Below are 15,963 nucleotides of genomic sequence, written 5' to 3' on the forward strand. Positions count from 1 at the left end.
GATGTAGTGTCAAATAGAGAGTTTAATATGTCTAAATCGATACCTGGAGGTCTTTTTTTGAACACACACACCCAATGTTTTTAGCGATTCCTCTTCTTCCAACTTGCTCTCCCCTTCTATCTAATGACATGGATTTAATGGCAGTGGAGCAGCCCCAACCTGCCTCTGCACCTGAGGCATGCATCCAGACAAAGAAGATGACTTACACGCTATGTGGAAGAGTGCATGTTATTTTAGGTACCAAGGCAGGGGAGAGGTGGATGGGGGGTTTATTAGAGCTGTCAGGAGTGGAAAAAAGTCATTTCAGAAGCAGGAGAAAGAGGATTTGGTGTCAGAATAGGGCCAGATGATCACTCAGAAGTCTCCAGACCCTTATAGTCTTGAATGCCAGCACCAGTGTTTTACATTTGATATAAACAGCTACATCAGGCAGTCAGTGGGCATACAGGTGGGACCGGACAGATAACAGGATTTGGGGAGGATAAAGCCCAGGTGGGGAGCAGTGTCCTGGATGAGTCATAAAGTAGCAGCTGTGGGAAGTTGTTTGGCAGTGTAGCCGGGACAGAGTTTCTGTCCAGATGGGAAATTAAAGAGCATATATACATGGTGGAGTTGTTTCCAGATTTGGGACTCATGTGATGGACAAAATGTTCAGTGTGGTAGTTGAGCATGGAGAACCAGAGAGCTCCAAATTCATAACGTGGCAGTTCAGATTACTAAGGGCAGCTAACAAATCTTCAGGGACGGATGGAAAAGCAGCTCTCACACTTGGATCTCACAGATTAGTTTGGCTCATTTGACTCACTGGTAGGTGAACATGTAGAAAGAGGTCCAACCAGTGTGTTGATGAATCAGCAGGATAATAGGAAGGGGTGAGTAGTAGTTGAGTCTGCTGAAAGAAATGTATGGTATGAGGATGGTAAGAGTACACACTATATTTGGTTCATATATTGAGAAATATTGGAAGCACAGATAATGCAAACATTATCAGATATAACATCCTTTAAAACACTATGTTTAATAATGATCCTTCCATGAACTTATGGATAAACATGGAAATCTTCACAATTTAATAAATTGCTGTCTTCACTGTGTAGTGAACTTTTCTATAGAATTGTCCACAGAATGTGTAAATTGTGCAAAAAGACAAACTATAGAACATACATTAATACAAGCAATAGACTTAGTAAAACTTTATACTGTTAGTGGATTAGACATGGTGTACCGTATCATCACATATGTGATAATGTTTGGTATTTGAGGAGTGGGCAATATGGATACATTCCTGTATCACACTAAATGTAATTGAATATCACTATATCAATGGAAAATCAATAAAATGAGGAACTGTTAATGGATTAAATAACCACACAGGACTGACTGTTGTTGGTTAATCCAGGAAATCGAATACCTGACAAATAAACATACTTCATCACACTGATGTAAAAATCATACAAAATTCAATATTGCCATAAATTGGTCCTGCTGATTTGCAACATTACCCACATGGCCTGATACAGCCAGAGATGTTAAAGGGAAAGATACATGGTGTAAGTAATCTTTGACAGCAGACAGATTTATATCGTCTGACAGTATTTATTGTCACATTTCCCACCACTAAAATGTCTAGTCTGTAAAATGCCAGAACCCATGGAAAATTTAGCAAGCTGGGGCAACTGAATGTTTGTTATTTTTGCTCAATAAATGACTTTAATCGTAGGTTATAGTGACAGAATGAGGTTCAAAGGGGAAACTAAAACATTTTTATAAGAGCCAGCATGTACTATCCTACCACTAACCTAATGACCTGCTGGCTCAGTTTTCCACACAACTTTTAAAGGGCCGTTAAGTCATGTATAAAGTTTACTGACCTGCCAGTGACTAAGAAACTGCAACAATGGGCCTCTTTTGCACTTTTTAAACTGAACTGTAATTGACAAAAAGCTGCATCTTGACAATAATGAGGAGTAAGTCAGCTAATGAGAACCATATAGGAAACATTTAGTAAAGAGGTATTTTTGCTACACTGCACTTTTGTGTCTTGAGAACTAAATGTCTTCCAATACCAGACAGCCAGTCACAGTGCTGTGAAGTCCAGACAGAGCAAAAACAGTTGACAGCAGTCGACAGTTCACGCCCACAGTCAGTGTACAGTAGTTATACCTGATGACACGATTAAACAGCTTCACCTTTAGCTTCTGGTTTTTTCCTCACATTGATTTACTACTTTTGAGAGCAAGCCAAACTTAAGTCCTCCAGGCCATTTAAACAAATCACTTCTAATTGATTGATGTGTTAAAGCACGCGTCTCAAATGCTCTGATGTTAAAGTGCAACTTGCCAGACTCTGCTGGATTGTGTAAATATGTGAAGTAAGGTTAATCATCTATGAAACCATCTGCGCTTTTACAGTGGTGATTGAGAGGGTGGTGCTGAGAGGAGTGACACACAAGTCTGAAGACACAAGTGAATATGTGTTCGAGGTGGGTCCAGTGTTAACACACACATTCAGATGTTCCACCCACTTGAATTCTGTTCACCTCCCTTTCTCCTCATCCTTCCTCCTCTCTACTCTCCACTTCTCCTTCAGGCCAGCTGGTCAGATGGTTTCATGTCATCTGTTGTCCGAACTCAGCAGGAGGTGACAGACCTGCTGTCCCAGGTCAGGACCACCACCAAAACACAATTTACCAGAATAAAATAACAATCTCAGGCTGCACTTCAGCATAATTCAGATTAAAGGCTCTGCTGTTCTGTTTGTTACACAGATTATATTTGGATGTATAGTTCAGTATCATCAGCATAGTGACGTAATGTGCTTAGTTTAGTATATGGCCATTTCTAATGTTGAACTTTTCTCTCTAAGCTGTCACAGGTGTTTCCTGATGAAGGCGTGGAGAAGTTCCTCCCTCAGTCCATAGACCTGGACCCCAGGTTAGTCCCTTAACCCAACTGGTTTATTTGTGCCCTTGAAAAGTTATTGTCGTTTTGTCTTCTGGCAGCCGTAGTGGAGCTCCACATCTTGTTGCATATCTAAATTTGACTACTTCTTCACAGAAACACGACTGACCTGTTTTTTGTTTTGATTATTTAACTTTATCCTGTTAGCACTGATACATATACTGTGATCTACCAGAGTGCTGGCTACTTAAAGGTGTCTGGTAGAGTTTTTATAACAATCTGAGTTATATTTACATTCAGTGTTACTCACCAAACCTCACAAAAGTGTTGAATGTCTTTCTTTATAAAGCTGATTTTTTGGAATATTTTAATCTTCTATTGTTTACATCCATGTACAGTCTTCTTTACTGAGTTTTTTTTCTTTTTTGCGCATTACTGCCACCAACTGTCAATAAGTGAAATAGCATGAAACCTCGCAAGAATGTTTATCTCGTTGCCGCATGCTCTTACATGTCTCCATGCATGACAAACAAACAAAACAGGGGCCCACTTGTAAAAACATGGCGCTATAGTGCTACTAGTGTCCAAAAACTTCACAGGGTACCTTTAAGCGTCCAGTGCCCTACGTATCCCCTATTATTCTTACTGATATACTTTTTACCAAGAGTGTTAATTAATTTGCATCTACCCCACAAGTAAAACAGTCTTCTCAAGGTATCTCATTCTCTTGCCTGGTTGTTAATATGTTGTTCATTAATATGCACAAAACTAATTCTTCAGTGTACCTTTGTGATAACGCTGTATTGTGGACTCCAACCTCACAGCATCACAGCAGTTTTTTAATCAAGTTGTCTTTCTCTGCCTCTTCCTGTGCTCTTTGTCTGTCCCCCTGCTGTCCTGCACCCAGGTGTTTGACAGCGCTGCCCTGCCACGTCCTCCAGCACCACAGCGTCCAGCTGTTCTTCACCTCCACCAGGCCTCTCTCACCTAACTGTGCTTCCTCTCTCCTGCCGCTGCCCTCCTCCCCTCCCACGGCTCCTGTAGCCCCATCATGCCCGTTCACCCCCAGCTCTAGTAAGTCTTTATTTTGTTTTTACTTTGTTTTTTGATGAATCCTATTTGTGTATCTGTATTGTTTTTACACTGAACTTCCTAGAAATAAATTAAATTGTACATGCATTACAAAATTGTCATTTTTGAAAAAAAAAATTTAGATATTATTTCTGTTTCTATCTTTTTTTTTAATGTAGAGAAATAGGAGATGACATGTAGCAGAAATCCTCAGATAGGTTTGAACTGCTGATGTCATGAGTGTGTGGCAGGAGAGTCTTTAAAATCAGTAAGTCTTTATAGAGGGCAGCAGGGATATAAAACAGGAGACCCTAGATGCAGAGATAGACGGTGCCTAGAAGGGATGGGTCAGGAAAGCCGAGATCAAAGATGTAATTTGTCGGAGGAGAGAGAGAGGGGGGAGCAATAAAGTGGTAGTGGAAAGGACAATGGCACGAGTATGGGTCTTGGTTGGTGGCAGTGAAGAGGTGAGACTGCAGGGAGGATTTTCAGTTTGTGTTTTGGAGGTGTTGGACGAGGCGGACGGGGTCTATTTTAGTCTGGTGTGGGAATTCAGCGTGGCATGTTTGTGTTGGGAAGCCTGGAGTGTGGTGACCTCATGTTGGTGTGTGTGTGTGTGCTTGATTCTATGAGTGTGACTTCATCCCAGAGAGTATTTATAGCCCCCAGTGCAGTGTGTAACTGTGTGTGCTTGTACTTTTTGCGTCTGTGTGTGTGTGTCTGCCAGACTCACAGGAGACCCCAGGGAGGCAAGGCTAATATGAATATGTCTAACTCTGCTGTACTGTGGCTCCACAAACACACAGACCTCTGCCCTCCACCACAATATCTCACAGGCTGTAACATTACATTTACTGCGCTGACCGCACGGTCACTGCATGTGTGCTTCTAATTTATGGGTTGATTTTAGTAAACACACAGCAGATACTTCTTTCAGACAGCAATAAAATGAAGTATAAATCAGAAAGTTCTTAATAACTTGTCACTGATCAACACTGTATTAATCTGCATTGTTACCAAAGCAACACATTTTATTTTGTGCCATATTTATAGATTCCCCCTAGATAAAGTATTTCAGAACTTTTCCAGAAATTTGCATTTTTCTTGCAGAAAGCAATTCAAATTCCACATGTTGCAGTTACCACTTAAAGTTTCACAACCATCCTGTTAGTAAGCAGTATCGAGTCTTTGCAATTTTTTTCGTGTGAAATTTACAATGTTTATTTCATTTTCTCTGTTTTTATTTGGTGAAACAGAAGCACATAAAATGTAGTGTCTTTTCTTGTCTCCTGTGTGTCAGAATATCAAATTTACCTCTAATAAAGAATGCATTTCAAACAGTTGTTACTTCATTTTCTACTATTTAGTGCAAATGTTCCCTGCATATCAGAGCTGAAGGTTTCACGTGAAAGTAACACACAATCAACAACAAACACAATGTCAGACGTAACTGTTGAGGTTGAGTTGTATTGTGGATAATTTAGGTGCCAGCTTGCATGGATTTTGATCTTTGTTTGAACTGTCCATTGTGAGTCTGACAGTGTCATAGGAGTGCAACACTAGTTTGGTGGAATATTGAAACAACGAGCCGTAAGATCTTAGTGTTTACTATTTATTCTATTTTTAAATATTAGGTATGTTATGTTTTTTTTAGATAGTTCCAATCAAACCGGGGTTGTTGCAGTTCATGTTGGCGTCTCCGTCAGTCACATTAGGGAATTTATTTTAAGTATTTTGAACCTGTGTGATTATAATGATGATGAAAATGATAATGGACTTTTTGTTTTTACTCTGTCACTCAGCTCTTGGCTGTATGTTGCAATACAGAGGAGCCAACAGGTATGATTATTTTCTCTCTGTCTGTTTATCATTCGTCCTCTTTACAGGAGGATTTGTGATCTCTGATTTGTGTCTTTCCTGTCTCAGGGTGGTGTACAGAGTGGCCAGCGTCCAGCCTGTCGTCAGCGCCCACAGCTCTGTCTTGACTCGTTCCTCTCCTCACCCCTCCTCCCTCCCTCCTCCTCTCCCTCCCTCCATTCCTCCTCCCCAGCATTCCCCCCAGCTGTCTTCCCTCCCTCCCCCCGTGCCAGCCCTGGCCTCCCAGGGCTGCGTGGCTGGCGGAGGTGATGCCTCCTCCCAGCCGCATCCCCAACATCAGCCCGGTCCTCAGCTTCAGTCGCATTCGTATCCTCAGCACTCCCAGCACCACCTTCAGCCACAAACCAGCAGTCAGCCCAGCACACAGCCTCAGTCCCATCACCCAGCCCATTCCCAGTCCCTCTCATACTCCCGTTCCCAGTCCCACACACAGCCACCATCCCAGTCTCAAGTTAACACTCCTGAACAGAACGGCATCCTGGACTGGCTGCGCAGGCTTCGGCTCCATAAGTATTACCCCGTCTTCAAACAGCTCACCATGGAGGAGGTGGGTATAGCTTCAGATTCTGTCACAAGGAGCATATGCAACCACTCAAAAATGTTTCTATAATCTTCTGAACCTCTTTTCCTGTACAATCTACAGTTTTTAGCGCTGACAGAGGAGGACCTGAACAAGTACGACTTGACCCAAGGAGCAAAAAAGAAACTCAAGACTCAACTGGAGCTGCAGAAGTCTGCAGAGTAAGCTGCGGATGTCACTAATCCAGTTTTTTTTTTGTCTGAGTTCACACAGTGAAGAGCTTGTTTGATGTTTCGCTCTGTTCTGGCCAGTTGTAAGCAGTGTGACGGAATGGTTTCATCTAGTGGTCCTGTGTCATGAAGTTTTCTGGGGTTTTTTGCCGTATCAGTATATCAAAGCATAACATTGTTTTTACAGGAAGTTATGTGCAGTTAAGGGGCGTTTGGCAAGGGATAATCCACAACCACTCATGTTATTGAAAAGTAGCGCACATTATGCAGAGGCTAATATGGCTAATCATTTTTTGTAATTGCACAGTTCCGAATGGATTTTCCCTCTTAAAAAAGTATTGTTTTTATCATATTTTAGGTGTATAGTCTTTCTAAATGCCAAATTTAGAATGACTGTTTCTTAAACTTGAACGAATACTAATAATTCCCAAAACTACATAATTCCCAAAATGTCAAACTATTAACTCCAAAAAGTAGAAGTCACAACTCAGCAACAGCTGGAACGAGTAGCCTGCAAGCTTTAAAGGGGTGATGAGGCTGATACATCAGAGCCGTGCAGTTATCTGAAAATACAGCACCATGCTTTGTCCTATTAACGATTAACAGACAGACTGATCGACTGCTGATTTCGGCCGTATATGCACAGCAGTAACAGTCCATACAGCGTCAATGGTTAACCAGCTGTAGGTGGGCTGGAGAGATAAGATGTACTTATGAGGAGATAATCGACAGAAACACATGCAAAAACACAAAAACAAGGACGTGCAAGCAAATGCTTCTAAATGCTCTGTCTTACTTATACAAACAGACCAACACGCACACTTACACACACACACACACACACGTACACACGGATCCCTGACTCGAACCCGCTGTTATTATCTCTTCATCGTGTTTCCATCCCCAGTATCAACATGTTTCCATTAGGTAGGTGACAACACGTGTGTTGCGTGTGTGTGCATGCTTAAACAAGACAGAGAAAATGGAAAGTTCCTGCATTGGTTTTCCATGCAGCGGGTTTGCAGATGTGTTTGTTGAATAGCAGCTGGGATGCTGAGGCACATGTTGAGTGGGCAATGTCTCTCCCTGGTGGTGATATAAGGACATTAGCTGCTGTTCAACCTCAGGCAACATAAACTTATAGATTTTTGTAGTGTAAAACAGGTCTTCAAGATTACTTGGGCAGCTCTGTCCAAAGTTAAAAAATTCCAACAAATTCCAACACTTTTAAATCTAGTCCAGTTAACAATAATTCAGTTGTATATAGTTTGTTTAATCCATAACAGTAATTTTGGAGACAGTTTCAAATTTAAAATATAAAATATGTATATATTTTGTTTTATTTGTCACAGTCAAGAGGAAAGATTGAAAACTTCCAGCACATGGATATTATAAAATAAATGAATTAAATTGCATCTAAAAATAAACATGTACACTAAACAAGATCAACGGCAGTATGCATCAAACCTCTCTTCTCTCTTAATTTACAAATTTGTTACTTTTGGAGTATTTTTCTTACTGTTGTGTGTTTGTGTTTCTGTGTGTGTGTGTGTGTGTGTGTGTGTGTGTGTGTGTGTGTGTGTGTGTGTGTGTGTGTGTGTGTGTGTGTCCAGCAGGGAGATGAAGATGGAGAAGCGGTCCTGCAGCGGCATTGCCAGGGTGACTCCTTCCAGTCACATGGGACCCTCAACACACCCCACCTCCACTGCAGGTAACAAAGCTGCTTTAGGCTCTCTGCTGGTTTGACATCATTCACATGTATTTACATTATTATTCTGTGTAGATATGAGAAATAGCAGGTTAAATGTTTGCTGTGGCTCAAAATAACTTTATTTGGTGTTTTGCATGTGAATGTTACAGGTTAAAAGTTTTATTTCTGGGAGGAGAGGTTTATCCTCTACTCCCAGAAGTCATCAATTACTGCTGTCTTTGAGCACAGTACTAAACTCCTTTTGTACTACTGAGCAGATGCTCAGTGTGCTGCAGAATGAGACTGTGACTGCACAATGTATGATTTGAAATGGCCAGCATGCTCAGTTCCCTGAGTCCAAAACGGTCCAAAACATGATATGTTTTGCAGCAGAGCTGCGAGTGGAGGTGGATGCCATGCTGCACCATCACCCCGTCTCCACAGACAGCAGCTCATCCTCAGGCTACTCCAGCTCTTCCTGCTCCCCCCGAACACCCTTCTGCAGTGACTCCACTTTTGACAGGACCAGAGACATTCACCGACGTAAGTTTCCTCTTACTTTACCCTTTCTCTTTCCTTATTCCCATTGTGACACCAAATAATGAGAATAAATTTACAGAAGAATGAGCTGATAGGCATTTGTAAAATTTTCCCAGCAGCACTTTTTGGCCTCAAGCAATACTTCCTCTGTATTATCAGTAATATACGGTGGCCGACAAAGGCTGAAAAGAGAAAACCTGACATATTCATACTGTATGAGCGTCTGCTCCAGGTCACTCCTGCCTCCCTCACATTAGTACACACCACCCTGTGTCTGTGTTTCAGGTGTGTCGGGTCCAGACGCAGCAGGAGGGGGTCCAGAGAAGGACCGCTCATGTGTTTTCATTCTCAACTCCAGCTGCCCCACAGGCTCCAGTCGCCCCACAGCACAGGTCCTTCCCGTCCAAACCGACCCAGCTCCTCCTCTTCCTCCCTCCTGCTCCTCCCACCTCCCCTTCGGCCTCCCGCAGTCTCCCTACCACCCTCAGGCCAGCTACCCCCAGACCCTGCTCTCCTCGGTCTCAAACCCAGCACGCATCCTCACTTCCCCGCGGAAGCCGCGGCCCCCTCCGCTGTGCACGGAGGACAGGACTAAGCCGCTGGGCTCGGGCCTGCCTGCTGCTGGCGCAGGCTTCAGTGGGGGGCTGGGTGTAGGGATGGGGGTGAGGCTGGAGAACCTTTTCCCTGGGCTGAACGTGGACGGCTCTTCCACGCTCCAGGACTCGGTGGTGTGCCGCGGTCTTACAGGAGCTGCTGTGGGTCTGATGGTGGAAACCAGCTCTGCTCTGACCTCCACCTCCAACAGCGTCCACCATGTCTCCCACCCTCCTCTCCATTTCCACCTCTCATCCTCTTCATCCACCTCTCCATCCGGATACTACTCCTGCCCACCTACCTCCTCTTCCACCTCCTCCTTCTCTTCTTTCTCCTCCTCCTCGTGTCCCTCCACAAAGTCCGGCTCACAGTCTGCAAGCTCCACTAGTGGGGGTGGCTTTGTTCCCATGGCAACCACAACCACTGTCCCTGTGGCTGCGGTGCCCGGCAACACTTACTACCCGCCCCAGCCTACCTCCAGCCCCTCCCCTTCCCCTTCCTCTGCCTCCTCATTGGATCAAAATTCAGGTCACACCCCCTCCGTGTGTGTTTGCAGCTCCTGTGGTTGTCGGGGGAACTGCGGGGCCTACGGGGCGTTGCCTGGATATGCTGCTGCGGCTGGCTACCTGCAGCCATTCCCGACCGGCCCCTCCCTCTTCACCCTGGGTCCTCTGCTCCATCTCAGCCCCCTGATAGCCTCGTCCAGCAATGCGGGCGCTGGAGCCGCGCCCTTCTCCTACCCCATGATGATGCCACCGCCCTATCACCATAGCCCCGTGTCACATGACCAGCAGCAGGGCTTTGGCTACTACCAGCCCCATGGCATCATGGGAAACGGAGGCCAGAAACGTGCAGCGGGAAACCTGTCATGTTATAACTGTGGTGCCAATGGGCACAGAGCAGAGGACTGCAAACAGCCGCCCATGGACTCATCACAGCAAGGTGAGTGAATCAGTCTGCAGGGTGCTGCTGGAATTAATAAAAACATTTTCATTTTATAAATACATTTAGAAAAACAATTTGCATTTTAAAGATTAATTAAAAACACAACCAAAAAAGATTAATATGATTATGTTTGTGCAAAATAATGATTTAGTTTTCTCTGTTGATTGGAATGGACTCACAAATACATTTTAAAAGGTATTTTATATTTGGTTATTTGTTTAACTAATGTGAGCTCTTGTTGCTGCTCTGTGGGTTTCATACTGCTTACTTGAAGCTACATTAAAATGAAAAAACAAAACAATACGATCCATAAATGTCAAAGAATGAGAGAAATAAACTGTAAGATGGAAAAAGAGGCAAATAGATTAGTCAGTAATTTTGCAGTTCTATTTTAAACTGGGAAACAGGATTAATAATTGGCTAATGTTATGACTTTGTAAAAATGTTTTTTTCAAATTAAAAGCAACTTAATTTACTCAGTTAATTCATGTTCATTTCAGTTTCAGTTAGTTTTATTGACATTTCCGAACCTTATAAAGGAAAGTAGAGCTCAATGAAAAGGAGAAAAGTGATGTTTATAATTAATATTAATTGATCATCATTTAACACTGAGGAAGTCTCCACAGAGACTCCATTAATAAATGAATGTTTTTATTATCATTTAACCTTTATGTAACCAGGAAGTCTCCTGAGGTACATTATCTCTTTAACAATTGTTATTTGCATGTGGAGTGATGATGATCTCATGGGAGCTTAGAACAGATTATTATTCTTATTATTACTGTAATGTTTTCTGCAAGGTAGCCAGAGCTACTGCTCTGTTTGAAGTTACTCCCATTCTTAGTTTATTAAAAAAGATAGCCTTTATTAATCACCTAAAACACTCTTTTAACCATAATGCATGCATCAGTGTGTCACATCTTTATTACACTAACTCAGTGAGCCCTTCAGCATAATGTTTTCCTCTGTACAGCTCAGGCATTTTCTGATGTCTGTATTTAAAGTCATACAACTACGTTTTTAGCATCAAAATTTGGACACAAAACAATGCTAAAATTATAATTTATATTATATATTATATTTATATTATTATAATTGCACAACACTTATTCAGCAGTTCTGTCAATTTGGGCTTAGTTTATTATAAAAACATTAGAATAGGCTATTTTTCATGAAGCAAAGTTGGGTCAACTTCATGTCTTTGGCTCAAACTTTCTGGACATTTCCAACACATTTGATTTCTCTGCTGTGTTTCACAGGAACATTTCGACTGAAGTACACTCCTCACTCTGACAGTAAGGACTCAGGGGACTAACCAGGAGAAACACAAGTGGATTTGAATTGTCATACTCTTGACACGACTGTACCTCATGTTCCTCAGCAGGCAGCCGCCACAGAGTTTTAAAGGGATGTGCAGACAGCCTGCTTCACCACGGGTCCGTTTAAGGACTGTTGATCTGAAAGCAGATCTATTTTATCCTTTTGTAATTCTTTTACAACAGCTATCACTGCAGAGAGCCATCGGCAGCAGCTGCCTGAGAACAGCGAAAAACAAGGAGGGAGAGGAGTTTCTTTACACTACTTACATATGCCTCGCTGAGAGATGAAAGGAGGACAGAAAAGAAACAGATTGGCGAGGAGAGACGGATACAGAGTATATGAAGAAGAGATGGAATGGCTGTCACAGTCCGTGTCACCAGATTAGCTTTCCTCCCCACTCAGATCTCCTCTGATACAAGTCACAAGGAGAGCTGGGGATCCTAAACTCTGCCTCAGTTCATCTCAGAGACTTCCTCCACGGAAGAAACAGTCAGCCACATCACCTACAGTGCAGTACAACCAGAGAGTCTTTCCCCCAGCCAAATAACAGAACGTCTGTAGTCTCCTGGATGGTTCACAAACCAAAGGAACAGAAGTCCAGCATCCTAATAACTTCCTGGACACTCAGCGGAATGCATTTTTAACTTGTTCTGAACCTAAGACCCAGTTTGATCTAATCATGCCTTTATTGAGACAGCTTGAATATCTTGGACATGTGTCCAGCTCTCTGAACCCACAAAGAAGCAGCAGTGTTATCCTCCCTTTCACTGAATCCTCTGTTATATAAAGCCTCTCATACCAGCTTTAAAACACGGATTATTAAAAGAAGCAATTCTCTTATACGTCTTGTGATCAGGTTCGACTCGCTGCTGTCCATGGATGACATGTGATGTAAAGCAGAGCTGTGTCCCCATTCCATACTTCATACTAACTGTATACGGTACATACTTTATACTTATCATTGTAGTGGACTGGTTTTTGCTGTTAGTTTACAAGAAATCAGCACACTTTATTGTTTTAGTCTAGCAGGATTGATGCAGTACGTACATTGCTCAAACACAGTCAAGCCGTGACTTCAGAACATCACGACCAATTAAAGCTCCCCTGTTGAGTTTTTTTGTAAACAAAGTGTCTGTTTACATTTGTTGTTACCCAGAAAAACACATTGTGTGGATCATCAATGTCTAACAAACATACTGAATGCATTTCCTTCCTCATAAAACATTTGCAAAGCCAGTTTTTTTTAAGTATTTTGAAAACCTGCATCGTCGACCACAATGTTTACATGCAAACAGTCTTCGTCTTCATGTTTCACAGGTTTCTTGGTACCTGTAGATCAGTGGAATACTGTGAAACCTTTAGCAGGACTGTGTGCACCAGGTCTAACAACACAGAGACCTACACATTTTTTATTGTTTTTACTGCTCCAATATTTATTTTATGCATTGCATCATGGGAGAATATTGTCCATCAACAGTATACTCTAGTTTCTTCATAGTCTGCTTACTGACTGTTTTGAATGCTTGATTTAGTTGCTCTCCAGTGTGAGCACACTACATACATACCACCACATACTTACAAATGTATAGAATTAGAAAGCAGTATGAATTTGGGACACAGCAAACGTGTTACAAAAAGTGTTTTCAATTGTATCTACTCTATTTTCTCTTCATCTTACTTTTAAAAGGAACTGTGTACCCTGATTCAAGAGCTGGATCCTCCAAAAGATCCAGCTCACAAAGGTGGATTCTCTGAGAACTTGCTGCTCCGCCCAAGATCAGATCACCTCAACACTTCATTAAACAGCTGACAGTAGACGGCCCCTGTTTGTACTCAAATTTAAGTAAAAGACTTGAAATGGAACAGACTTTGTTGGTCTCTAGCAGGTGATCTTAGTGGGAGCCTGTACCAGCTCCCGTCAACAGTGCCTGGGGTTGAACCCATCACCTTCGGGTGACATGCAGCCTCTCTACCTCTGGGCCAGTCTGATAGCAAAACGGCTTACAGTGCCAGATGCTGCTTTCTATACAGGACAGGACAATCAGAATGCAGGCTAAATATTTTCAGACAAACATTAAATGTCAGTACAGAATATCTTTGTATCTTCAGTTCACAACAGTGTTCCTGCGGTCATTTAAGGCGGATCAACATTTCAAAAGTGCCAATTTCCTGCAGTGAAGTTTGCTGATGTCGCATTTTTTCATATTGTGGATGTAAGTGAATGAATGTCCTACACTTCAGCCTCTTTTGTAATTGTACAGCCTTTATACAAAAGAACATTTCAGGATTGTTGAATTTGAGAAACAGTCTGAGTTAAAGTTAGGAAATGTTTGTGAGTGTTTTTGAAGTCTTGGACTGTGTGTGAGTTGCTGGGCAGGACCCAGAGTTTTACAGACACGAGGACAGCTGGTCCTTCAGATGAAACTCTATCTGTACCCCTGGAGGGCGCAGCACAGGGACATTTATTTAAAATGGTAAATACTGAATATTCAGTATGTATAGCAACTTCTATCTGTTTGTTCAAAACAATAAGTCAACATTGTGTTTTTTTTTGTAATGTAAAATATGTTGTGTTTTGGGGAATTGTGTTTTCACAGAAACGGGGCTCACAATCAACTAGCCTGCCCCTGGATGTTCAGCTGAATGTTCATTAGAGTTTTAACTGTGCAACTGTGTACATGAATATAGGTGCATAACAAGATTTCATTCAGTTGTTGCACAGAAGGAAAAAAAACTGCCTTGGACTTTTGTTTCATAGATCATACCAAAGAGCGCCCTCTTTTAATGTTTTTTTTGTTTGTTTGTTTGTTTTTTTGCACTTATCTAGTTTTGCTGTTGCCTTAAGCATCACAATAGAGCCTGGTAAGCTGATACCACAGCATGCATGTTGCTTCATCTTTAGTGAAAAGTGCTTTTGAAATATTTGTGTGCAAATGTTTGAACACAGTTTATAATTATCCAGTTCAAGTATAGGTCAGATTTTATATCGCTTATTGTGTTTTCAAACTTGATTTGACTCTGAGGGAAAAAAACATTTGAGTAATAAAATATGTTCTGATTCTGACTTTCATCATATTGTCTGCAGGATTTAGTTATTATAAGACGTTTTAAGAATTTAAATAAATATTCACGTAAATATCACCATTTATCAGCATAAACAAACCACCCATCTACAAATCAAAACACAAAATTTTAGCATGAAATGGATCAAAGATTGAATTTTTACACCCTGAAATCCAGTTTTCTGGCAGCGTTTGGCACATACTTGCTCCCGTCATTACTGTCTGAGCAGATGGAATCAGATATTTTCAGTATAAGCCTGATTATTTTTGAAATAGTCAGAGGTAGATCTTGAGACTTTGCCAGAGGACTGAAGGACTTGTGTTAAAATGAGCCAGTGGAGAAACACAAAGATTACAGCTCTCTCTTTTTTCACGGATAAAAACCATCTTTCTCATCCATAGAAAATTACAGGGAACACAGTGGAACACATCTATATTTACACGTGTATGAATAGATGTTTCAGAAACGCTACAAAGTACAGAATTATCTTTAGAGTTACAAAAAAATATATATTATTTTGGTACCAGTTTACAAGCTAAATGCAATCAGCTATCCGAAGGAATGCACACGTCTAACCATGAACAGAAACAACTGATTCAACAGTGGTGGAAGAAGTACTCATATTCTTTACTTGCAGTACCAGTCAAAAGTTTAAACGCACCTTCCCATCCAATGAGAGAATGTGTCCAAACTTTTGACTGGTACAGTAAGTGAAAATAGCAACACCACAATGTAAAAATACTCCATTACAAGTAAAAGTACTTGGCCCCCATGACTGATATATTATTATATATGACATCATTAGATTATTAATAGTGAAGCATCAGTGTTAGAGCAGCATGTTACTGTTGTAGCTGCTGGAGGTGGAGCTAGTTTCAACTACTTTATATACAGTCAGCTAGTTTAGTCCAGTGGTTCCCAACCTAGGGGTTGGGCCCCTCTAAAGGGTCACCAGATAAATCTGAGGGGTCATGAGATCATTAATGAAAGAGGAAAGAAGAAAAAACAAAGTTTTGATACACAAATTTGGACTAATTTTTCTTTGTGAAATATTGGAGAGTTTTCAGTTATTATAGTGGTTTAATATTTATCAGTGTAGTGTCATTCATGAGCTCATCCTATGTTATTTCATGTAAAGTGTTAATCTGAAAAGTAATATAGCTGTCAAATAAATGTAGTGGAGTAAAAGAACATTAATTCCCTCTGAAATGT

At 41.5% G+C, this 15,963-nt stretch overlaps 1 protein-coding gene across 4 annotated transcripts in view; it reads left to right on the top strand.

The window, feature by feature from the left end:
• zcchc14 (zinc finger, CCHC domain containing 14) overlaps positions 1 to 14,758 on the top strand; it is a 29,057-nt gene extending 14,299 nt beyond the window's left edge. For 3 of the 4 annotated variants that reach the window (XM_042412166.1, XM_042412169.1, XM_042412167.1), the window contains 11 exons: positions 2,412 to 2,482; positions 2,590 to 2,661; positions 2,866 to 2,933; positions 3,808 to 3,974; positions 5,774 to 5,810; positions 5,898 to 6,396; positions 6,493 to 6,590; positions 8,213 to 8,310; positions 8,680 to 8,832; positions 9,115 to 10,365; positions 11,628 to 14,758. In XM_042412166.1, coding sequence (XP_042268100.1) covers positions 2,412 to 2,482; positions 2,590 to 2,661; positions 2,866 to 2,933; positions 3,808 to 3,974; positions 5,774 to 5,810; positions 5,898 to 6,396; positions 6,493 to 6,590; positions 8,213 to 8,310; positions 8,680 to 8,832; positions 9,115 to 10,365; positions 11,628 to 11,683 — 2,570 coding nt within the window. In that variant the 3' untranslated portion in view covers positions 11,684 to 14,758. The remainder of the gene's footprint in view (positions 1 to 2,411; positions 2,483 to 2,589; positions 2,662 to 2,865; positions 2,934 to 3,807; positions 3,975 to 5,773; positions 5,811 to 5,897; positions 6,397 to 6,492; positions 6,591 to 8,212; positions 8,311 to 8,679; positions 8,833 to 9,114; positions 10,366 to 11,627) is intronic. The other variant, XM_042412168.1, reaches the window with a different exon arrangement.
• The last annotated feature ends 1,205 nt before the right edge of the window (positions 14,759 to 15,963 follow it).

The sequence above is a fragment of the Thunnus maccoyii genome, chromosome 5 (genome assembly GCF_910596095.1).
Source record: "Thunnus maccoyii chromosome 5, fThuMac1.1, whole genome shotgun sequence".
NCBI lineage: Eukaryota > Metazoa > Chordata > Actinopteri > Scombriformes > Scombridae > Thunnus > Thunnus maccoyii.